This window comes from Haliotis rufescens, unplaced genomic scaffold, assembly GCF_023055435.1.
Source record: "Haliotis rufescens isolate VD_foot unplaced genomic scaffold, xgHalRufe1.0.p SCAF_26, whole genome shotgun sequence".
Lineage (NCBI taxonomy): Eukaryota > Metazoa > Mollusca > Gastropoda > Lepetellida > Haliotidae > Haliotis > Haliotis rufescens.
Genome location: NW_025963957.1, coordinates 6,290,888 through 6,315,702, shown reverse-complemented (window position 1 = coordinate 6,315,702; position 24,815 = coordinate 6,290,888). Strand labels below are relative to the sequence as shown.

The following is a 24,815-nucleotide window of genomic DNA, read 5'->3' as shown; positions in this document are numbered from 1 at the left end:
AAGTCCATAATCTGATTGGTCAGGATGTATATTGTGGGTCTAGGAGGTGAAAACAGGGAACATTATGACCGAGCTGACACATTGTGTATTCCTGTATAGAAGGAAGAACAGTTTGTATACATCCTGCAGGCCTTTTTCGTGAGATCTCCGGTGATACCGTGTTCATGTACAATTTTATGTTCAGTATCATGGGGCATTGTAACATAATGGGTTAAATGTATCCACAGTGTATATTCAACATTGCTTATTACTAAGTTGGCAACTTTCACCAGCCTAGACCCCAACTGGTGAAAGCAGCAATCTGTTGGTGCTTCGCCTGCTCAGACACTTTGAGACCATCACGTAGCTGCCTGCATCTCCCTCAGCCTGTCTGGGGGGTGTTTGCTGACTGGAGCAATTATCAGTCAGCGCTGTGTGCTCGTCAAAGTCTGCTGGTCACCCAGGTGCAACTGCACTTATACTCTCAAACCACCAGAGGGAGCCACTCACACGATTCCTACGACAGGGTGAGTGACTGAGTGAACCAGGATTTGAACACACAATCATAGGTTTCTGGCATGCCCAAGGCCCGCAACTCTGCACAGCGAATTGCGATGCCTTAGACGACTGGGCCAACTGTGCCCATGCCACCACAGCCATACCATGATACCAAACTATTCTTGTCTAACAAGTGGACTTACACGTTTATATATATCATGTGGTATCTTGGCAAGTGTGACTTGTTTGACAATATTGCATAGAATGCACTGTCAGAATAACTTTAACAATAAAAGTACAGTTATTCACAAGTTTGGACTAGAACGTTGATACCCCTGGTCAAGGAGTGAGTGAGTGAGTTGGATTTAACGCCGCTTTTAACAGTATTCCAGTTATATCGCGGCGTGTCAGCTTAATGTGGGAGGAAAGCCCGAAGCGATGCAGGTCTCAGACGTTTACCACTTCGGTGAAACCCACGAGCACGGGTATGGTGCTGACAAACCTAGAAACATAATCGGGGCGAACCGGGATTCGAACCCACAATCATAGGTTTCTGGCGTGTCCAAGGGACGCAACTCTGCACAGCGAATCACGGCGCCTTAGACGACTGGGCCACCTGTGCCCCCCTGGTCAAGGAACTCCAGTGTCGTATGTAGGTCATGCACATAATTTGGGGAAGGCTTCCAGTATAGGGCCACCTGGTCAGTGTTGACTTCAGAGTGGATTCATAATCTTCAGTGTCGGCCCTCCAAAATAAAAAAAAAATGAACTGAATAGCTTTGAAACGGATGTTTGCCTTGTCAATTAATTGTTTTTTCACTCATATTGCACACAAAAATGAATCATTTAATTAATGATATCTCCTAAACGGTGATCAACCTTGTGGTCCTTTGCTGATAACCTTCCCCATTTGTCAACTGACCATGGTAGCAAAGAAAACCCACTCCTTGCACTATTCTCTCATGATTTGTTTCTTATGTTATTATATTATTAGGATTGTTCCATCCTAGAAAACACTAATGAAACTATCATTGATCAGTACTGTCCCAGACTGTGGGCGGTAGGTTGTTTAGCACCATGGAAACTCTTCAGCCGAAACTTGTGATTTCCTCTCTGTTGAATCACTTGTAAATATGTCCGTCATTAGTGGTAAACATTCCTGGAGTGCTGTATGGGCGGCAATGTTTTCTAGACTTCTCAAGTATGGGGGTCCAGATGTTGCCATGTGGCCAAGTAGACACGGTCCCCTTGTAGCAAGTGTCACGGTTGACAGTGTGACTGGCTGGCCCGGGGTAAACACTGGACAGTGCATGGGGGCCGTGTTGTTGCCAGTTACATACCTCAGCACTGGAAGTTAAGACTTAGCCTTCAGGGCCCCGTTCCTCAAAGCGATCTTAGCGCTACGATGATCGTAACCCTATGTTAAAGTATGGGACTTACGATCACCTTAGTGCTAAGATCGCTTTGAGGAATGGGGACCTGGATGTTGAGTTAATACCTGTCTGAGATTTTGTTCCCTTTTAGAAAAAACATAATTTCGTTACTTTTTATTTTTCACCATCATGCAGGAAGGGAAGCAATGACGTGATTAAGAGGCCGACCATAGTAGTATGTATTGGATGACTTTATTTTTGAGAGGTTAGTGTCTCGTGAGTTGTTCCCCATGGATGTAGCTTGGCAATGCAGATAAACACGATGGATGAACGATCGCATCCAAAAGTGGGAGAGATATGGTATTGGGAGAAAAGGTTCAGTAATCGACATGAAATACCCACCTGTGTATAAAATGGACTTCTCATTATTTAAATAAGGGTGAATATTATTAAGACTTGTACATTTTATCATCATCCTTATAGAGGCTGTCGCTAATGTTGATATCTCATATAAGAAAGAAACAACGAGTGGGAGTTGTTTATTGTACAATAAAACACTGCAGGGAGAATAAACCACTCTGGGATGCGCCCATCATTGTTTATTCTCCCTGCAGTGTTTTATTGTTTGATAAACAACTCCCACTTGTCGTTTATTCCTTATGTGGTATTGGGGAATTCTTTTGTAATTGAAAGGTCAAAGGTCAAGGTCATGAGAAAAATTTGTGGTTCCACTTTATGAAAACCTATTGATATATTTGTACCTTCTCTAAGATGAGGCCCTTTTATGAAAAGCTTTTGGTTAAGTTTAACCAAAGGTCAAGGTCTTCGTTACGTCAGTTTTGTTGTCAGCTTCAGAGGAATGTTTTTTAATCAACAAATCTCACCACATCACTGGTCAATTGCGTTTATGTCAAAGGTCAAGTTCAGCCCTGAGGTTATTGTGCGTTGTACATGATGCTGTTGATTCATACTACCATTTGAATATGGCACAAAGATTATTGACATTAAGGATATCCTACAATGGATTTATTTACCATGGACCAAGGGAATTATTTTGTCACTTTCTATTAGGTCAAAGGTCAAGGTAACGTCTAATAAATTGATGCATACACTTTCATAAAAAGTATCAATGCATTTATAATTAAACTTGGCATGTAGCTTCTTTAGGATGGGGCCCTGCTTTGGAAAGACTTTGGTCAAAGGACAATGTTAGTTAATTCGGGGGGCACAGGGGGCCCAGTCGTATAAAGTGCAGCGATTGGCTGTGCAGAGTTGCATCCCTTGGGTACGCCAGAAACCTATAATTGCGGGTTCGAATCCTAGTTCGCCCCGATTATGTTTCTAGGTTTGTCAGCACCATACCTGTGCTCTGCGACCTGCATCACTTCGGGCTTTCCTCCCACATTAAGCTGACACGCCACGATATAACTGCAATACTGTTAAAAGCAGCGTTAAACCCAACTCACTCACTCACTCACTCACTCACTCACTCTAGTTCATTCATTTGCAATGACTATTATCGTGCTCTGTTTGTAAGTAAACTGAAGGTTACAAATCACGGTTATAGGTAAAGATAATAAATAAGGTTTTCGTGTATTGATTTGAGATGAAGATAAGCATAAACATTTAAGAAATAGGACTCCACATACTGCATATGTTATACACATGATGTATGCTACACAATACTCATGGGATACTCAGGCCAGTCTTCTGGATGGTTTATATTCAAGCTAGAAAATGTATATCACTTGACGACATGGTTCTGCTGCCTCTGTCATGTTTATCAGTCTCACATGTAGTGGGGGTCAGAACATGCATTTTCCAGTGAATGAAGGAAATAATGTGATATGACAAACTAGCAGAGATTACAATGCCAGTGTTGCCACACAAGCTGGGAACTTGTGAAAGGTGAACCCACAGGGTGCAGGGGTTCCCTGTGCTAGATAAGGCTGGAGACAGGAATCTCTCTGGATGCTTGGAAGACATGGAGATAAGCCTGCTTGAGATTCAGAGATATGTGTAGATCATTGTGACATACATAGGGAGACTGCTGCAGGGGATAGGTACATCATCATCCGTGTCGTGATGACATCATGCAATGCATTGGTGGTATCAGGCAGAGAATGTCAACTTCTTTATTATGAGGAACACAACGTTTTGGAGTATATTCTTACTCCCATCAGGTGAATGAGTGCTTTGAGGCAGAGAGCATATGTGTACATGTGAGAAGTGATATGCCATGCCGTATAGGTTTACTATGGAATATGTTGTACAATCGATGAGTGGTAGGCCGTGCCGTTTAGGTTTACTATTAAGTATGTGGTACAATGTATGTATATATATGGTATGCCATGCCGTATAGGTTTACTATTGAGTATGTGGTACAATGTATATATGATATGCCATGCTGTTTAGGTCTAGTATGGAGTATGTTGTACAATCTATGAGTGGTAGGCCATGCCATTTAGGTTTACTATTGAGTGCGTGGTACAATGTATATATGATATGCCATGCCGTTTAGGTCTACTATGGTGTATGTTTTACAATCTATGAGTGGTAGGCCATGCCGTATAGGTTTACTATTGAGTATGTGGTACAATATATGATATGCCATGCCGTATAGGTTTACTATTGAGTATCTTGTACAATGTATATATATATATATATGGTATGCCATGCCATTTACATGGTTTAGGTTTAATATTGAGTATGTGGTACAATGTATATATATATATATGGTATGCCATGCCGTTTAGGTTAACTATTAAGTATGTGGTACAATGTATATATATATATATATATGGTATGCCATGCCGTTTAGGTTAACTATTAAGTATGTGGTACAATGTATATATATATATGGTATGCCATGCTGTTTAGGTTTACTATTAAGTATGTGGTACAATGTATATATATATATATATATATATATATATATATATATATATATATATATGGTATGCCATGCCGTTTAGGGTTACTATTAAGTATGTTGTACAATGTATATATATATATATATGGTATGCCATGCCGTTTAGGGTTACTATTAAGTATGTGGTACAATGTATATATATATATATATGGTATGCCATGCCGTTTAGGGTTACTATTTAGTATGTGGTACAATGTATATATATATATGGTATGCCATGCCGTTTAGGGTTACTATTTAGTATGTGGTACAATGTATATATATATATGGTATGCCATGCCGTTTAGGGTTACTATTTAGTATGTGGTACAATGTATATATATATATGGTATGCCATGCCGTTTAGGGTTACTATTTAGTATGTGGTACAATGTATATATATATATGGTATGCCATGCCGTTTAGGGTTACTATTTAGTATGTGGTACAATGTATATATATATATGGTATGCCATGCTGTTTAGGGTTACTATTTAGTATGTGGTACAATGTATATATATATATGGTATGCCATGCCGTTTAGGGTTACTATTTAGTATGTGGTACAATGTATATATATATATGGTATGCCATGCCGTTTAGGGTTACTATTTAGTATGTGGTACAATGTATATATATATATATGGTATGCCATGCTGTTTAGGGTTACTATTTAGTATGTGGTACAATGTATATATATATATGGTATGCCATGCTGTTTAGGGTTACTATTTAGTATGTGGTACAATGTATATATATATATGGTATGCCATGCTGTTTAGGGTTACTATTTAGTATGTGGTACAATGTATATATATATATGGTATGCCATGCTGTTTAGGGTTACTATTTAGTATGTGGTACAATGTATATATATATATGGTATGCCATGCTGTTTAGGTTTACTATTAAGTATGTGGTACAATGTATATATATATATGGTATGCCATGCTGTTTAGGGTTACTATTTAGTATGTGGTACAATGTATATATATATATGGTATGCCATGCTGTTTAGGGTTACTATTTAGTATGTGGTACAATGTATATATATATATGGTATGCCATGCTGTTTAGGGTTACTATTTAGTATGTGGTACAATGTATATATATATATGGTATGCCATGCTGTTTAGGGTTACTATTTAGTATGTGGTACAATGTATATATATATATGGTATGCCATGCTGTTTAGGGTTACTATTTAGTATGTGGTACAATGTATATATATATATGGTATGCCATGCTGTTTAGGTTTACTATTAAGTATGTGGTACAATGTATATATATATATGGTATGCCATGCTGTTTAGGGTTACTATTTAGTATGTGGTACAATGTATATATATATATGGTATGCCATGCTGTTTAGGGTTACTATTTAGTATGTGGTACAATGTATATATATATATGGTATGCCATGCTGTTTAGGGTTACTATTTAGTATGTGGTACAATGTATATATATATATGGTATGCCATGCTGTTTAGGGTTACTATTTAGTATGTGGTACAATGTATATATATATATGGTATGCCATGCTGTTTAGGGTTACTATTTAGTATGTGGTACAATGTATATATATATATGGTATGCCATGCTGTTTAGGTTTACTATTAAGTATGTGGTACAATGTATATATATATATGGTATGCCATGCTGTTTAGGGTTACTATTAAGTATGTGGTACAATGTATATATATATATGGTATGCCATGCTGTTTAGGGTTACTTAAAAGTTCCAAATTAGGGTCCTTATTGCCGTGCAGAAAATTTACATCTCGATTTTTGTCATGTAGTAAGCTGCACTTTCTTTCCTCAATGACGGCCGGTAGAGTTTAGGTAGAGTTTAGTCAGGGCCTGCAGCTTCTGAAGCGTGTGGTCCTCATGGCAGCTTGGCATTTTTTTCTATTTTGAACGCTGTATGGAGGTTGTACAAGTTCTGTCGGAGGTATATGTTTACCTGCTGTAAATGACACGAGTGTGTGCACCTGCCTGCCCAGTATACAGGCCTCCGTGGTGTCACCAGACAACTGACTGACAGACGGGTGGCCACATGACCTCAATACAGTGTGGATGGAAGTTAGGGCGTGTGGATATTGTATGTAGGTAGTAACACGAAGTCTGTTGCTCAGTTTGCAGTGTCCACGCACTGTGTATGATGAATGTTAGGATGTTTCATATATGAAGCATGATAATAAGGACGAGTCGTCTGAGTGTGTTCATTCCTTGGTGTATATCCTGGATATTGACCGGTAAGATGTGGAGCGGTAATTTCAAGGGCTTTCTGCACCGGTGTCTGGTGGAAATATGGTGTAACGTGTATGTATACTACACTGCTACATTTGACCCCTACAGTAGACCTTTCAGTTTTGAAATTTTGTAAAACAATTAAAGTGTCACAAGAAATAACTATGAGTGATGTACAACGACAGAGAAACGACATGCAGGAATAGATGTTCTAAAAAATCAGACAGACAGAATGTCACATGTCTGTTTACTTTCATGGGAGTAGTTCTCCGAATCCTGTCGGCTATCGACCCCATGGTCATTCCTGGTTAGAACTGGATTGTTGCTCATAACATCAATCACTGGATTGTCTGGTCCTGACTGGAATATTTACAGGCCACATTCATATTGCTGGAATATTGCTGAGAACAGGAAGTGTGTTATCTTGGGACACCTCATTATTTATATAAGGCTGATACAACGTGGTCCTGATACCAGAACCCGTAAAGATCCGGGGTAGAATAGGTCTTCAGCAACCCATGCATACCGTAAAAGGGGACTATGCTTGTCATAAAAGGCGACTAACGGGATCGGGTGGTCAGGCTCGCTGACTTGGTTGATGCATGTCATTGATCCCAATTGCGTGGATCGATGGTCATGATATTAATCACTGGATTGTCTGGTCCAGACTTGATTATTTACAGACCGCCATCATGTAGCTGGAATATTGCAGAGTGCGGGGTTAAACAACAAACCAACCTGATACCGGAATATGCTGACTTACGCAACTGAGCTACGTGACACAGGAGTTGAGTTCATTGGCAAATTGTCTTTGGGGACAACTATACTTACAATTTGATAAGGATGCGAAAAGTGGAAATGAAACTGAGAGAAATTATTTAGAAACGTCCTGTATTTTCTTGTGCTGTGTTGTGCTGTCGGCCCTGATACCCACAGATGGTTTAACCCTGGCCATGATATATCTGATCCTGAAAATATAATGTAAAGCTGTTGATAAATATATACATAACCTTTAAACTCCTGGTACTCAATCATACAGTTTTGATATGGATTCAAGTGTGTGCCTGCATGGACGTATTGCTATAGCCCGTACTAATGCTATGAATATATTATGACCAAATAGGTGTGTCATGGGAGATTACCCTAGGAATTAATGACCATTAGCTGAGCGTAACGTTACCGGCCTTTGAGAAGCAGTGAACCATGTTTTGCCAGATGTCATCAGTGTTGCACAAGTGACCCTGTTGAATGTTGAAAGGTAATGATATACATGTTTATAACGACCAGGTAATGACATACCTGTGTTTAGTGACCAAGTAATGTGACGTGGTCGGTCTGACACACCTACATTGTTGTATGGGGACTTATAAACCCCACAGTGTAAACAGCATAATAACTGATACACGTGAATGAACAGAGAATAATGTGTACCATTGAACAAGTTAATCACTACTTGAAATAGTTAATCACTGCTTTTACGTGCTTGCAAGTACTGTCGTGTGCTTGAAGGATATTGCTACCTCAGCTTTCTGGGCCAAAAACTTTTGAGACAACTAGTCTGAAAACTGGTCTTGACATAATCTTCAGTTGGATTTAGTGTTATTATATGGATTATTATTAGCTGAGCTTACCAGACCAAACAGAATTTTACCAGACTTGCGCTTGGGATTAGTGGCTAAAGTCGTAGACCGTGAGCACCCTCCTGCAAAAGGATTGGGTTGGACTGAGGGAGTGGTGCAGCTCGTGCTATCGTGCCACACCATCCATGGTCAACACACCGCTATGCACAGTCAGCACCTATTCTGAAACTGACCTTTATTAATTACAAGTCCAAATAGTGATGACAAAATTAAAGGACACAGAAAAAGAAGCCTGAGATTCGACCATGTCTACCTTCCTCACAATCCCCAAACATTACCTAAATGACAATGTCTATCTGTGACTAATGGATTCTGGAGAGACAGTTCTGGCAGTTCAATACCTTGGTTGTGGGGATATGGTTCCAGAATGGATAACACAGTTAAATAATTTAAAAGTCACAGAGTCAAGCGGCTACAGGCCAAGTCTGAGTTTATAGAATAGACTCTTGTTGACTCAGTGAGAAGAAGTCGGAGCAACAATGTGTAACAGACTTTGTGTCGGCCATGTTCCATGATGCTACCTTACTTTGATTGACTGATGACATCACACTATGCCCTTAAAGGGTCAGTAAGCTTGGGATAGTTGGCATTCCCAGTAAATTTGATTCATGTGAATAATAATCCCACTTTCTGTGTTTCCAAATTCAAACTTGTCATTTATATGAATATAACAGTAATGATTACCATATATATAGAGAGATGTTGTCTCATTTATTAATTACGTCTACATTTCGACTCAGGACCATGAACATGTTGAAGCACAGTGCCCCTTTAAGAGGGTTGATCTATGCCAAATCAGGTCCATTTTCTGTCTGGACTTTGTAATTAATGTGAAACAAACATTGTTGCTGTAATTAGGGCTATCATGACCTGCTTGATTATATCGTTATGAATTTACTGAATGTTAGTGAGCAGACAGAGTGGTGTTTGAATGACCTGTGAAGATCTGGGGTAGAATAGGTCTTCAGCAACCCATGCTTGTCATAAGAGGCGACTTACAGGATTGGTAGGTCAGGCTTGCTGACTTGGTTGATGCTTGTCATCGATCGCAATTGCATGGATCGATGCTGAGACATGATGTCATCCACTGGATTGTCTGGTCCAGACTCAATCATTTACCGATCGCCGTTATATAGCTGGAATATTGCTGAGTGCGGCTTTACACAACAAATAAACAAACAAACAAGCGAATAGTGAAATGGCTTGAGCAGAGAGATGTTCTCAATGCAGGAAAATTCAAATATGATTAAAATAATGAAATGTTTCTCTGCCTGTGGTTGTGGAGAGAGGTTGAGGGATGGGAGATTGTCTTCCAGCAGCTACATCATCACCATGATCACAGCGGTGGTTGACGATGACCTCCTCATCCTTGCTGCTGAGCAGCCCCCTGTAATCTGACCAGCAGTTTCTGTCAGTGTAGCACCTGACGGGGGTCGGTGGGACTTCCTCGTCTCCTGACCACAGCTAATCACCATGCCCACTCGCACGGGGTAATCAGTTACCAAACACGCCCACTCACACGGGGTAATCCATTACCAGCCACGCCCACTCACACGGGGTAATCAGTTACCAGCCACGCCCACACACATGGGGTAATCACATATGCCATCATGGGAAGTGCCACTTGCAGCAGATCTGGTGTAGACCCATGCAGTGATGTCATGTTACAACTTGTGTGTGCGACACTGGCAGAGTTACACTAGGGGATGTGTCAGCATGGAATAAGTTTTCTCATCAGGGAGTTGATGTTTCTTACTGATTCAAATAACCATTTACAAGTCAACACAAGATGGTTAACATAGGTCTAGGACGTAAGAACACGGAACAACATCACTGACATGGTCCCAGACAGCCCTGATCTAGCCCAAGGTAGTGTGGTCCCAGATCTGGCCCAAGGTAGTGTGGTCCCAGATCTGGCCCAAGGTAGTGTGGTCCCAGATCTGGCCCAAGGTAGTGTGGTCCCAGATCTGGCCCAAAGTAGTGTGGTCCCAGATCTGGCCCAAGGTAGTGTGGTCCCAGATCTGGCCCAAGGTAGTGTGGTCCCAGATCTGGCCAAAGGTAGTGTGGTCCCAGATCTGGCCCAAAGTAGTGTGATCCCAGATCTAGCTGGTCCCAGATCTAGCCAAGGGTAGTGTGGTCCCAAATCTAGTGTGGTCCCAGATGTAGCCCAAGGTAGTGTGGACCTTGATCTAGCCCAAGGTAGTGTGATCCCTGACAGCACTTCACTGAGTATTTGGGTCACAGTTAACGCTTCACTTAGTAGCTCGGTCACGGCTCGCACTTTATTCAGTAGTGTTTGCCTTCATGTTCAGGAGGGATTTGCCGATAAGATCATTTGAGACAGCAGTATTTATGTAAATACACTTTTATATACCCCTGTCTCTCATACCTATAGTATGAGTGGTGTTTTCTATTTATACATATTGTACATGCCCCACCCCCATGTATTGTTGGTAACACAGCCATTCCAGGGACCTCCCCCTGATAATGTGACACAATGTTTGCATGACATAAACATTTCAGGCCACAGTAGTATTAGCCTGCACTGAAAGAAAAGTCCACGGATGTGTTATAATTCTATCCTCCTAAAAGGCAAGTCTAGATATGTGGACAGACTCCAGTCTCTCATAGGGACAACTTGTTGTTATTTACTTAATCTAGAACTTATGATTTAAACTAATAATTATTTGCCTTTGAGACTTGTGCAAGTCTACAGCAGCATGTGTCTAGAAGGTCAGCAGCTGATCACTGCTGATTGTCCTGCTTGACTGCGTGACTATTGTCCTCCTCCTCTGTACATACACAACTGGTATTTGTAGTTTCCAGTTACACATGCTATTACCTGGAATTACCACCCTAGTTCACTGTCACTGGCCTATTGATTGGTAATGAATTGTCAAATGAATTTCTGAGTGAAATTTTTTTCAAACTACTTACATTTCAAACCTGTATAACAAGTAGCCAGAAGACGGAAAGATTATTGAGCTCTGCTGACATCAGACATCTGCTGGTTTCAGATTTAATAATGCCAGAATGGTATACTATACCAGGGATGTACCCTGTCTTACGAAAGTGGGGGTCCAGAGTACCCCAATAATAGAATTTTAGGGATCCTTGAAGGCAATATAAGGGTCCAATCAAGTAATGAAATGGTGAAGTGCACTGTGCGTTTCGATAATTACGTAAGAATGAATCAATGATCATGTTGACAGTGGTCATTAGACTAACATTTAGTCTCTGAAATCTTATATTACACAATATCCTTCTAGACTCTTAAAATTAAAAAAAAATTCCCTATGCTGATTTCAGAGCTAGCTTGAGCTGGCTAGACTTGCTTTTGTATGTATTTCTAGATTATTTTTTTTTCATAAAATAAACATGGTGCAGGACTAAGTGGTCATGACTGATGGATGAAATAACAGGCACCCATCTCTGCTCTTGATGCGCTGCAGGTACAATGATGCATCGTATTCTTTCCGTCTATTCTCTACATTTGTGTGTCACTTAGAAACTTGGTATACACTGCATTCTGTCCTAGCCATTGTTAACAGACAACGTTTCCTTCCTTTTCCTTACACACACGTTTCTGTGAAGACTGTTGTGTTTTCTCTGGGAGGGAAGGGGTAGCCTCAGTTTTCCCAGGGAGTATGTTTGATGGGGGAAATTCAGACCTGCTACACCATGTCAGGGATTGACAACATTGGTCATTTCCGACTTGTGCTTAATGTAAAATAACTAGATTATTGGAGAAAGCAACTAGTCGTTCACAATCTGAAAGTAACCATGGTCACAAAATGTGGCCATGTCTACCCTGTGTGTACAGGGAGTGAAGTGAAAACATGATTGAAGTGATGTTAACAAAGAGTAAAAGGGGAAGTTAGACATGGCCGTCAATGACAGCTCACAGCAAGCGTGGATCTGGCAGCATATCATTTGTGTTTTTCAAGTTGCTACTTGCCACCACTAATTGAGAGTCCTGCCTTACAGGAATGGAAATCTGCCATCCGTCGAGTTGTTACAAGAAGTGTAACTTAATTACGTTTATGAGTGTATTCATACGTATTATTAGTGCAAAGTCATTACCTGGCCAGAGACTGCGCACTGTGTGGCATCAGGGGACTTGATTGCCCCACTCTCGAACACAGAAAGACGGATGAATGCCCTAACGTTTAGTCTCTGAAAATATATAATTTTGAAAGAAACAAACAAAAGGAGCCCAAGTGAGATGGGAGATTCCTGAACCTGAGGAAATTCTAGACTTGCTTCATTTCGGGGGCTTACAGTAAGGGCTGGGCAGATGGGAAAATAATATGAGACAGACTACCCACCCCTCATATTGATGTGAGTCTTCCCCCCCTATTCTGATGATAAATGCCTACCGCCTCCAATACTGATGTGAGCTTCCCCCAACGCCCATGCTGATGTGAGTTTCCCCCAAACCAAGACTGATGTGAGTTTCCCCCAACCCCTAGACTGATGTGAGTTTCCCCCAAACCAAGACTGATGTGAGTTTCCCCCAACCCCTAGACTGATGTGAGTTTCCCCCAACCCCCAGACTGATGTGAGTTTCCCCCAACCCCCAGACTGATGTGAGTTTCCCCCAACCCCCAGACTGATGTGAGTTCCCCCATCCTCATATTGATGTGAGGTTCCCCTGTCCCCAGACTGATGTGAGTACCCCCCACCCACCCCAGACTGATGTGAGCTTCCCCCACCCCCTAGACTGATGTGAGTTCCTCACACCCCCAGACTGATGTTAGTTTCCCCCACCCCCACCCCCCAGACTGATGTGAGATTCCCCCACCCCCTAGACTGATGTGAGTTCCTCACACCCCCAGACTGATGTTAGTTTCCCCCACCCCCACCCCCCAGACTGATGTGAGCTTCCCCCACCTCCTAGACTGATGTGAGTTCCTCACATCCCCAGACTGATGTTAGTTTCCCCCACCCACTAGACTGATGTGAGTTTCCCCCACCCCCATGCTGATGTGTGTTCCCCCCTTCCCCAGACTGGTGTGAGTTTCCCCTTCCCCTGACTGATGTAAGTTTCCCCTTCCCCTGACTGACGTGAGTATCCCCCACCCCCAGACTGATATGTGTTCCCCCCCCTTCCCCCAGACTGATGTGAGTTCCCCCTTTCCTCATACTGATGTGAATTTCCCCCACCCCCCAGACTGATGTGTGTTCCCCCCCTTTCCCAGACTGATATGAGTTTCCCCCACCCCCAGACTGATGTGAGTTCCCCCCTTCCACAGACTGATGTGAGCTCCCCCACCCCCAGACTGATGTGAGCTCCCCCACCCCCAGACTGATGTGAGCTCCCCCACCCCCAGACTGATGTGAGCTCCCCCACCCCCAGACTGATGTGAGCTCCCCCACCCCCAGACTGATGTGAGTTCCCCCCTTCCCCAGACTGATGTGAGCTCCCCCACTCACAGACTGATGTGAGTCCCCCACCCTCCAGGTCTGCTGGAGGGTGGGTCCTGTAGGGCTACAGGTACAATATGATCACAGACTGATGTGAGTCCCCCACCCTCCAGGTCTGCTGGAGGGTGGGTCCTGTAGGGCTACAGGTACAATATGATCACAGACTGTCTGCCCCACCTTCACACTCCCCTCAGTTTCAGTTCATAATTAAGCAAGAAATGGAAATGGAAACAACATGTTCCTGTCCCGGATGAACTGTGTGTTTCTACGGCAACACAAAGAGTATTGACACTAACACTTGCTTTATTTCACAAGTCATTGATAACAGGAACAGGCACTTGCTGTTTTGCCAGATTTAGATTGAAATACAATGAATGGTGGTGATACGGGCCCTTACAATTATGTGTGTACTTGCAGGTAAGCCGTGAGCCCTGTTGCCTCGACAATGATGAATGGCACGGAGTATGACGCCGACCCCGCTGCCCAGTTGTTTGATCAGTTCATCAGCGCCGTCACATGCAAGAGCATTCTGGGAACCTTCCACGACCTCTGTGACAGCCTTGGCCTCACCAACACTGACCATCGCAACTTCTACAAACAGCTAAAATCCAATCTGACGTCATGGAAGGCCAAATCATTATGGACAAAATTGGACAAGCGGGCATCACATCGCGACTATCGCAAGATGGAGGCATGTCCAAATACAAAGGTAATTTGACTTTGATTGTGTGTCACTGAACCGATGTTTTCTCTTGGCATCAAAATGAAGAACTGGGTTTCTCTTCTCCATACTCAATTATTTACAGGCTGCTGATAGCATCTGTTGTATTGTGGCCTTAAAACAGCATCCGCTCACCTTCTTATAAATGTTTATGCTGGATAAGGGCTGAGGCATAGTCAAGTGGTTAAGGTGTTCGCTCTTAAAGCCAACGGCCCGAGTTCGATTCCCCAATGGGTGAAATGTGTGAAACCCGTTTCTGGTGTTTCCCTGCCATGATAGTGCTGGAATATTACTTAAAGCGGCAGACTGCAAGACCAATACAGCATAGCTTTTGCCTAACTGTGAAGTTAAAAACATGTCTAGTTGTACCATGCTGTACCCAAGCAACCTGTGCTTGTTGTAAGTGTCTTCTAAAAGGATCAGGGTTCCAAGGCTTGGTTACTTGCGTGTCAACATACCTCATTGATATGGATCGTTGCTCATATCAACCACTGGATTGCCTGGTGAGACTCGTATATTTACATGTTGCCATCATATAGCTGGGATATTGCTGAGTACAGCATCAGACGACAACACACCATGTATTGTGGAAGTGGCCACCATTGAAGATCCAGGGTAGAATAGGTCTTCAGCAACCTGTGCTTGCTGTTAAAGGCGACTATGCTTGTCGAAAGAGGTCAGGCTCGCTGACTTGGTGGCAGCATGTCATCGTATCTCAGTTGTGTAGATCGATGCTCATGATATAAATCACTGGATTGTCTGGTCCAGACTTGAATATTTACAGACTGCCATCATATAGCTGGAATATTGCTGAGTGCAGCGTTTAACAACAAACCAACAAGCAGATTGAGGAGTGGTAGAAATGTGTGTGTGTGTTGCAGGTGCTGATTATTGGTGCTGGCCCGTGCGGGATGCGCATGGCCATCGAAGTGGCGCTGATGGGAGGGAAGGCCGTTGTGGTAGAGAAGAGAGACCGGTTCTCTCGGAATAATGTCCTTCACCTTTGGAACTACCTCATCTCTGATCTGAAGAACCTTGGTGCAAAGAAATTCTTTGGCAAATTTTGTGCTGGTTCCATTGAACACATCAGTAGGTATACATGGTATAGCAACTGGTTGCACTGAACACATCAGTAGGTATACATGGTATAGCAACTGGTTGCACTGAACACATCAGTAGGTATACATGCTATAGCAACTGGCTGCACTGAACACATCAGTAGGTACACATGGTATAGCAACTGGTTGCACTGAACACATCAGTAGGTATACATGGTATAGCAACTGGTTGCACTGAACACATCAGCAGGTATACATGGTATAGCAACTGGTTGCACTGAACACATCAGTAGGTAGACATGGTATAGCAACTGGTTGCACTGAACACATCAGTAGTTATACATGGTATAGCAACTGGTTGCACTGAACACATCAGTAGTTATACATGGTATAGCAACTGGTTGCACTGAACACATCAGTAGTTATACATGGTATAGCAATTGGCTGCACTGAACACATCAGTAGGTATACATGGTATAGCAACTGGTTGCACTGAATACATCAGTAGGTAACTAACTGGCTGTAGTCAGAAAATATTGAAATCCTGTAAAGTCACAAATTAATAGGGTCAGAAATTGTTTTTCGTTAGTCGTTGGCTCAAGATATCACGGACCATTTGTCGTCAACAGTGAACAGAAATCAAAACCAATGATGAATCAATACCACTGTATGTGTATTTTGAATGACAATACTTGCCTTGAAAATATATACTTTGTCAAACAATTTGGAAAACTTACATATCCAATATTTCGTTTGTTTCAAACGCACAGCTAATCACATAAACATATGTGATATATCTGTTTAAGTTTAAGCCCTTAGATTCATGAGCCACTGACGTACAGGTTCTTCCTCCCTGATTTACAATGGTTTCACTATGTAGTACGTGCTGTAGCTCTGTTATCCCAGCACTATACAGTGGTGTTTCCGACAGGTATCCGCCAGTTGCAGTGTATCCTCATGAAGGTGGCGCTACTGTTGGGTGTGGAGGTCCATGTCAACGTAGCGTTTGAGGAACTCATCGAACCGCCAGAAGATCAGTCAAGTCGTGAGTAATTAATCTTATTGGTTATTAGCTACTGCAGTGCCTGATTCATACTCCTTTGTGTGAAGATGTCTGTATGATGAGGTTTGGGGTTAGAGGGGTAGTGGGTGGTTGACGTGTTGCCTGGTCAGGCCGAGACTAGCATCAGCACACTCGTACATGTCTGGTATGCCCTTGGGATATGGCAGGAATATGGCTAAAAGCAGATCAAACCCTTCGCGTTCACTCCCTCACTCCCACCCTCACTTTATAAGTCAATTCTTATAAATATATTTGTCAACAATAATAACTTCACAGACTGCATATTTAATCATTAACAGACTAAAAAAAGTAGAAATACAAAATCAGAGACATTGTTCAGAGCAGTAACGCAACGCCAGCCCCACCCATTCTTTTATCAACCAATCAAGAAACAGTAGGCCGAAAATGAGCATGGCCTATGCTTTTCTTTTTGGTGTAGGGGGTGGTTATGGAAACAGAAATCCCTAAAATAATGCTTGGGATAGCCAATCAAATACGATGGAATAACTTGCAGTTTAGTTATGTTTTCATGAAGCAGAATGTACAGCATAAGTGTTCCTAAACAAAATGTAACGTATTCGACATAATAAGCACCCAGGGCGCTCTCAAAATTAGAAATGGGGGGCTCTTATTAGAATATTGGGAGCACGGGTGGCCCAGTCGTCTAAGGCGCCGCGATTCGCTGTGCAGAGTTGCGTCCCTTGGGCACGCCAGAAACCTATGATTGTGGGTTCGAATCTCGGTTCGCCCCGATTATGTTTCTAGGTTTGTCAGCACCATACCCGTGCTCGTGGGTTTCACCGAAGTGGTAAACGTCTGCGACCTGCATCACTTCGGGCTTTCCTCCCACATTAAGCTGACACGCCGCGATATAACTGGAATACTGTTAAAAGCGGCGTTAAACCTAACTCACTCACTCACTCACTATTAGAATATTATTTTGGTGAAAAACAACAGAGTTCAAAGAGCGTAAATTTCGTGGTTTATGCTGAAATGTTTATAAACGACAGATATATTTTTCCAGAATTTAATTGCCCATAATTAAGGGTGCATATAACAAACGTATTATGCACGAATAAATAACCTTGTGTACATTTATCAATCAGAAGGGGTGCTAATTGGGATTGTTCACTAGCCAGTATATTAGCAAATATCGCCGTGGGCGCTTATTAGAGCGGGGCGCTTATTACGTGGAATACGGTATTTGTGTCCAATGTAGAACCTGGGAGTTGGACTGCACGTCACATTGCATCAGTAAAGCAAGGTCCGGGAAACCCTGTGTGTTGGTACACTTGTTAGGTAGCATGCCCTCGTATTTGTCTGGTTTTGTTCCTACTGTAGGACCCTGTACAACAGTCATCAGTGACATGTAACCCGTGAAGATCAGGGGTAAAATAGGTCTTCTGCAACCCATGCTTGCCATAAGAGGCGACTATGCTTGTCGTAAGAGACGACTAACTGGATTGGGTGGTCAGGCTCACTGACTTTGTTGATACATGTCATCGTATCCAAATTGCCTAGATCGATGCTCATGATATCAATCACTGGATTGCCTGGTCCAGACTCAATTATTTACAGACTGCTATCATATAGCTGAAATATTGCAGAGTGTGACGTTAAACAACAAACAAACAGATATGTAACCATGGTAACTAAGTGATGCCTCCTGCTTACAGCGATGGGATGGCGCTGCCGTGTGACCCCTAGCAACCACCCGGTGTCGGAATACCAGTTTGATGTCCTCATTGGCGCCGATGGCAAGAGAAACACAGTGCCAGGTACAGTTATCTCCCCTCTGCTAGATACTGGAGTCCATTTCTCTTTGTGTTCAAACTTATTACTTTAGAATCTCGGTGGAAACACCGTAATCCCCCACATACCACAATCTAGTCAATGTGAACCTCAGTCTTCACTTGTCCAGGGTAGCATGTCCATTATGACAAATACCCTGGACCCATTTGCCAGCAAAGTTTATTTTGAGTTTGAAATGACACTACATTAATAAGAGCCATCCAATAAAATCACTTGATTTTGGTTACAGATTTCTGTTTTAATGTTATGTGTCAAATACACCTGGTAGCATTACCTCCCCTTGTCTAATACTCAGAAAGACATCTTTCTCAGCCAGAATTTCATTCATATTTGTAAAAATGATCAAATAAACTATTAAATGCTTGGTAAAAGGCCAGTAATTTTGAATGTAGATTTATGCTGAACATCTCTTTTGGAAGAATCATTTTGATTGGTTGTCGAGTTCAAGTTCACCAGCAACGGGAATTCTGTGCTAGGTTAGCGATATAGGAGATGGAGCTGGTCATGTCAGTTCCACAACATGGGTCAATGGCGTGTGGATCCATGTACATCCAGATGGAATGGAGACACCATAAGACACTGGACAATCGTGGTTGCGGGGGTTAAGCAGGGACACTGTCTGTTCCAGGTTTCAAGAGGAAAGAGTTTCGTGGAAAGCTGGCTATAGCCATCACCGCCAACTTCATCAACCGCAACTCGAATGCGGAGGCACGGGTGGAGGAGATCAGTGGCGTGGCGTTCATCTTCAACCAAAAGTTCTTCCTGGACCTGAAGGAGAAGACCTCCATCGACCTGGAGAACATCGTGTACTACAAGGACGAGACCCACTACTTTGTGATGACGGCCAAGAAGGCCAGTCTGCTGGAGAAGGGCGTGCTCAAAGAGGTGAGGGGAGTCTCCCAGTTTCCCCATTCTGTTGGATGATGATGAACAAATGAGTTAAATATCACCATAAGGGGACCGAGTCAAGAGAAAAGGGCAGACTCAGCAAATTTGATTTAGCCCTAAAACAGTCGTGTATTTTCAATTTTATGATTTTGGTCAGTTGAGCACTTAACGATAATCTAATTACACAGAGCCAGTGTCTCCATGTTACATCTGGCACCTGGTATTGGAGTTGGGGTTGGTATATTTTTTTTTAAATGTTGTAAATACTCAGTCTAAATTTAGATTTCCAAAACAATTTTATTGCATCAGTTATGACTCTTATCAGAAACTTTTCCTAGTATTTCAGGAAATTATTATGTCGAATTCTCAGGAATTACGCATCATGTAAAACCAGCTGATGACCTACTTCCTCTTGCAGGACTACAATGACACTGTGCAGCTCCTGTCCCGAGAGAACGTAGACCAGGATGCATTGCTGACCTATGCAAAAGAGGCGGCTGACTTCTCCACCAATCACCAGCTTCCATGTCTGGACTACGCTGTCAATCACTACGGCCAGGCCGATATAGCCATGTTTGACTTCACGTCCATGTTTGCGGCAGAAAATGCCTGTCGAGCCCTGGAGAGGCATGGTCACAAACTTGCGATCGCAATTGTCGGGGACAGCTTACTGGAGGTAAAAGTGTTTGATAGACATTACTTAGAAGTTCACGGATGACAAAGTAGACACAATTTGTCAAGTAAGGACAATGGTTTAAGGATCTATACCAAAACGTCGCCTTTACAGTAAATAAACAAGTTGTTGTCCATAAATTGTGTTTACTTTTGTCATAGGAAAAGGTTTTGTTATTGTTGAGGTATGTAATTGGTACTTTGTATGGAGGACTCTCATCTCAAAGCAAACAGTGTGGTGACATAACTATAGGCAGATAACTTTAAACACACTTCAGCCGCATGGTGTGATGTATTTTCACGAATGACACATAATTTGCATTATGAAAGAAACAACGTTACGAAAAAAAAAATCTTTTTATTAGGCTATCAGATTATTAAGGCATTAAAATGTCTTAAAAAAGGTCACATTTTGATGGATTGATGTGTAAAATTGAAGTGAAAGAGGAAAGACACAATTGAGCGTCCAAAATGGTGTTCATGATATAACATCTGATCATATGTCCGTCTCTCACAGCCCTTCTGGCCGACTGGGTCTGGATGTGCAAGGGGCTTCCTTGGTGTGTTTGACGCAGCCTGGATGATCAAGAGCTGGGCGTCAGGCAAGATGTCCCCCATTGAGGTGATCGCAGAGAGGGAGAGTATCTACCAGCTCCTGTCACAGACCACGCCCGAGAATCTCCACAAGAACCATGGCCAGTACTCTATCGATCCAAACACAAGGTCAGTGGGAGGGGAGGAGGTAGATGAATCTTACTTCAGAATCCTACTGGCAATTGACTAGTTGTAGGTTTGAGTTTTCTCATGCTGATGTTTCCATGGAAACTCTATTTCAGGTACCCCAACCTGAACCTGAAGAACCGCCTGAAACTGGCCCAGGTGAAGCACCTGTACGACGGCCCTCTTGACAATCTCCTCATAGAGGAGGCAGTGGATGATGCTGGGCCTGCCAAGCGGTCGCGCATCTGTGGCACAACCGTCAACAGTAAGTCAGATACTCGGGTTAAATAAATCCCTACTCTAGCACTCACTCATTTATTCTTGTTGTATTGATGTTAGAGCTGCGTTCTTTTCATTGTCACGCAAAGTAGGGTCCACTGTAGTATGAACATGCCTTCTTTTTGCCTAACGTCAGGCCATGATCAATAACGTTGCCATATGACATCATAGTTAAATTGCATACTTGTATAAACAAACATGCCATCTGGCTTTTATGCCTTCAATGGCTCACAAAAAATTCTCTCACCGAAGTTGACGGAATCGATGACCAAGGTCAAATGACGTCATACCACCTGCATTGACGTAAGCCATTGTTGATGATATGTTTCTTGGCCAGTGTCACACTGACCTCTGCTGTGTTCCTCGTGTGAATAACAACTGCTTACTGTTCATTGTGTTGATGTCGGGACACTCATGCTGAGGGCAAAGTCTGTCCATCTGGGCCATAATAACGGTAATGCTCGGTTACTTAATAGCACGCCTGATAAATGGCGTTACATTTATAATGGCTGCCCACGAAAGAGCTGTGACATGCTGCCTTTCATTATGTGACTGTCATGGCAAGTGTACCTAATTGTCTACATTTCACCCCCTGTATACTTGATGCTTGCAGATGATCTGATAGACAGCTATTCTCTCCTGCGATGGTGTCAGCGGGTACTCAACACGGGCAGGTTCCGCAACGTTCACGTGGTGGACTTTGCTGGATCGTGGAGGAACGGCCTTGCATTCTGTGCCTTAATACATGCCTTCAGGCCGACACTGCTGTAAGTACCAGCCTGGGAGCAGTCACCAGGGAGGGGTTGTACAAAGCAGTCTTAGCTCTAAGGTGATCCACACCTTAACATAGACTTACGACAGTTGTAGCGCTAAGGTGATCCACACCTTAACATAGACTTACAACAGTCGTAGCGCTAAGGTGATCCACACCTTAACATAGACTTACAACAGTTGTAGCTCTAGGTGATCCATACCTTAACATAGACTTACGACAGTCGTAGCTCTAAGGTGATCCATACCTTAACATAGACTTACGACAGTCGTAGCGCTAAGGTGATCCACACCTTAACATAGACTTACGACAGTCTTAGCTCTAAGGTGATCCACACCTTAACATAGACTTATGACAGTCTTAGCTCTAAGGTGATCCACACCTTAACATAGACTTACGACAGTCGTAGCGCTAAGGTGATCCATACCTTAACATAGACTTACGACAGTTGTAGCTCTGGGGTGATCCATACCTTAACATAGACTTACGACAGTGGTATCTCTAAGGTGATCCATACCTTAACATAGACTTACAACAGTTGTAGCTCTGGGGTGATCCATACCTTAACATAGACTTACAACAGTTGTAGCTCTAAGGTGATCCACACCTTAACATAGACTTACGACAATCGTAGCGCTAAGGTGATCCACACCTTAACATAGACTTACAACAGTCTTAGCTCTAAGGTGATCCACACCTTAACATAGACTTACGACAGTCGTAGCGCTAAGGTGATCCATACCTTAACATAGACTTACGACAGTTGTAGCTCTGGGGTGATCCATACCTTAACATAGACTTACGACAGTTGTAGCTCTGGGGTGATCCATACCTTAACATAGACTTACGACAGTGGTATCTCTAAGGTGATCCATACCTTAACATAGACTTACAACAGTTGTAGCTCTGGGGTGATCCATACCTTAACATAGACTTACGACAGTTGTAGCTCTGGGGTGATCCATACCTTAACATAGACTTACGACAGTGGTATCTCTAAGGTGATCCATACCTTAACATAGACTTACAACAGTTGTAGCTCTGGGGTGATCCATACCTTAACATAGACTTACAACAGTTGTAGCTCTAAGGTGATCCACACCTTAACATAGACTTACAACAGTCGTAGCTCTAAGGTGATCCATACCTTAACATAGACTTATGACAGTCGTAGCTCTAAGGTGATCCATACCTTAACATAGACTTACGACAGTCGTAGCTCTGGGGTGATCCATACCTTAACATAGACTTAAGATAGCCGTAGCGCTAAGGTGATCCATACCTTAACATAGACCTACAACAGTTGTAGCTCTAAAGTGATCCATACCTTAACATAGACTTATGACAGTTGTAGCTCTGGGGTGATCCATACCTTAACATAGACTTATGACAGTTGTAGCTCTAAGGTGATCCATACCTTAACATAGACTTACAACAGTCATAGCTCTAAGGTGATCCATACCTTAACATAGACTTATGACAGTCTTAGCTCTAAGGTGATCCATACCTTAACATAGACTTACGACAGTCGTAGCTCTAAGGTGATCCATACCTTAACATAGACTTACGACAGTGGTATCTCTAAGGTGATCCATACCTTAACATAGACTTACAACAGTCATAGCTCTAAGGTGATCCATACCTTAACATAGACTTATGACAGTCTTAGCTCTAAGGTGATCCATACCTTAACATAGACTTACGACAGTCGTAGCTCTGGGGTGATCCATACCTTAACATAGACTTAAGATAGCTGTAGCGCTAAGGTGATCCATACCTTAACATAGACTTATGACAGTTGTAGCTCTGGGGTGATCCATACCTTAACATAGACTTACAACAGTCGTAGCTCTAAGGTGATCCGTACCTTAACATAGACTTATGACAGTCGTAGCTCTAAGGTGATCCATACCTTAACATAGACTTATGACAGTCGTAGCTCTAAGGTGATCCAGACCTTAACATAGACTTACAACAGTCGTAGCTCTAAGGTGATCCACACCTTAACATTGACTTACAACAGTCGTAGCTCTAAGGTGATCCATACCTTAACATAGACTTATGACAGTCGTAGCTCTAAGGTGATCCATACCTTAACATAGACTTACGACAGTCATAGCTCTAAGGTGATCTATACCTTAACATAGACTTACAACAGTCGTAGCTCTGGGGTGATCCATACCTTAACATAGACTTACGACAGTCGTAGCTCTAAGGTGATCCATACCTTAACATAGACTGACAACAGTCGTAGCTCTGGGGTGATCCATACCTTAACATAGACTTACGACAGTCGTAGCTCTAAGGTGATCCATACCTTAACATAGACTTACAACAGTCATAGCTCTTAGGTGACATTTTTTTCAAGAAATATTTACTTGCATAAAATATCAAATTGTTGATGCACCGGTCATGTGACACAATCTACAGGGAACTAATTGTTGATGCACCGGTCACGTGTCACATTACTCTGTTTCACGTGAAATTGTGCTTCTGTACCCATCAATAACTCCACAGCTTCAGCCCAAGTTGCAATCTGTGTGTGCTGATGTCATTATTCCCTTCAGTTATCCCCATCAATCACCCAAGATTCAGGTAAGCTTGGTGTCCTCACATGTTTCTTTGTGTGTTGCAGGGACTTCAATCTCTTGATGGAGAGTGACGTGGCCAAGAACAATCAACTGGTAAGTTTCAAGTGAATCTGGGGCGGTTGGTAGCCTAGTGGTTAAAGCGTTCGCTCATCATGCCGGGT

At 42.5% G+C, this 24,815-nt stretch overlaps 1 protein-coding gene across 11 annotated transcripts in view; it reads left to right on the top strand.

The window, feature by feature from the left end:
• Positions 1–24,815, top strand: part of LOC124122405 (F-actin-monooxygenase MICAL3-like) — a 105,884-nt gene that overhangs the window by 23,927 nt on the left and 57,142 nt on the right. For 8 of the 11 annotated variants that reach the window (XM_048402479.1, XM_048402486.1, XM_048402488.1 and 5 more), the window contains 10 exons: positions 14,496–14,787; positions 15,681–15,888; positions 16,789–16,902; positions 18,597–18,698; positions 19,361–19,617; positions 20,039–20,296; positions 20,810–21,015; positions 21,129–21,277; positions 21,905–22,058; positions 24,699–24,747. In XM_048402479.1, coding sequence (XP_048258436.1) covers positions 14,524–14,787; positions 15,681–15,888; positions 16,789–16,902; positions 18,597–18,698; positions 19,361–19,617; positions 20,039–20,296; positions 20,810–21,015; positions 21,129–21,277; positions 21,905–22,058; positions 24,699–24,747 — 1,761 coding nt within the window. In that variant the 5' untranslated portion in view covers positions 14,496–14,523. Of the gene's footprint in view, positions 1–6,798; positions 7,084–7,803; positions 8,270–14,495; positions 14,788–15,680; positions 15,889–16,788; positions 16,903–18,596; positions 18,699–19,360; positions 19,618–20,038; positions 20,297–20,809; positions 21,016–21,128; positions 21,278–21,904; positions 22,059–24,698; positions 24,748–24,815 lie in introns of those variants that run through there. The other 3 variants (XM_048402485.1, XM_048402482.1, XM_048402483.1) reach the window with 3 other exon arrangements.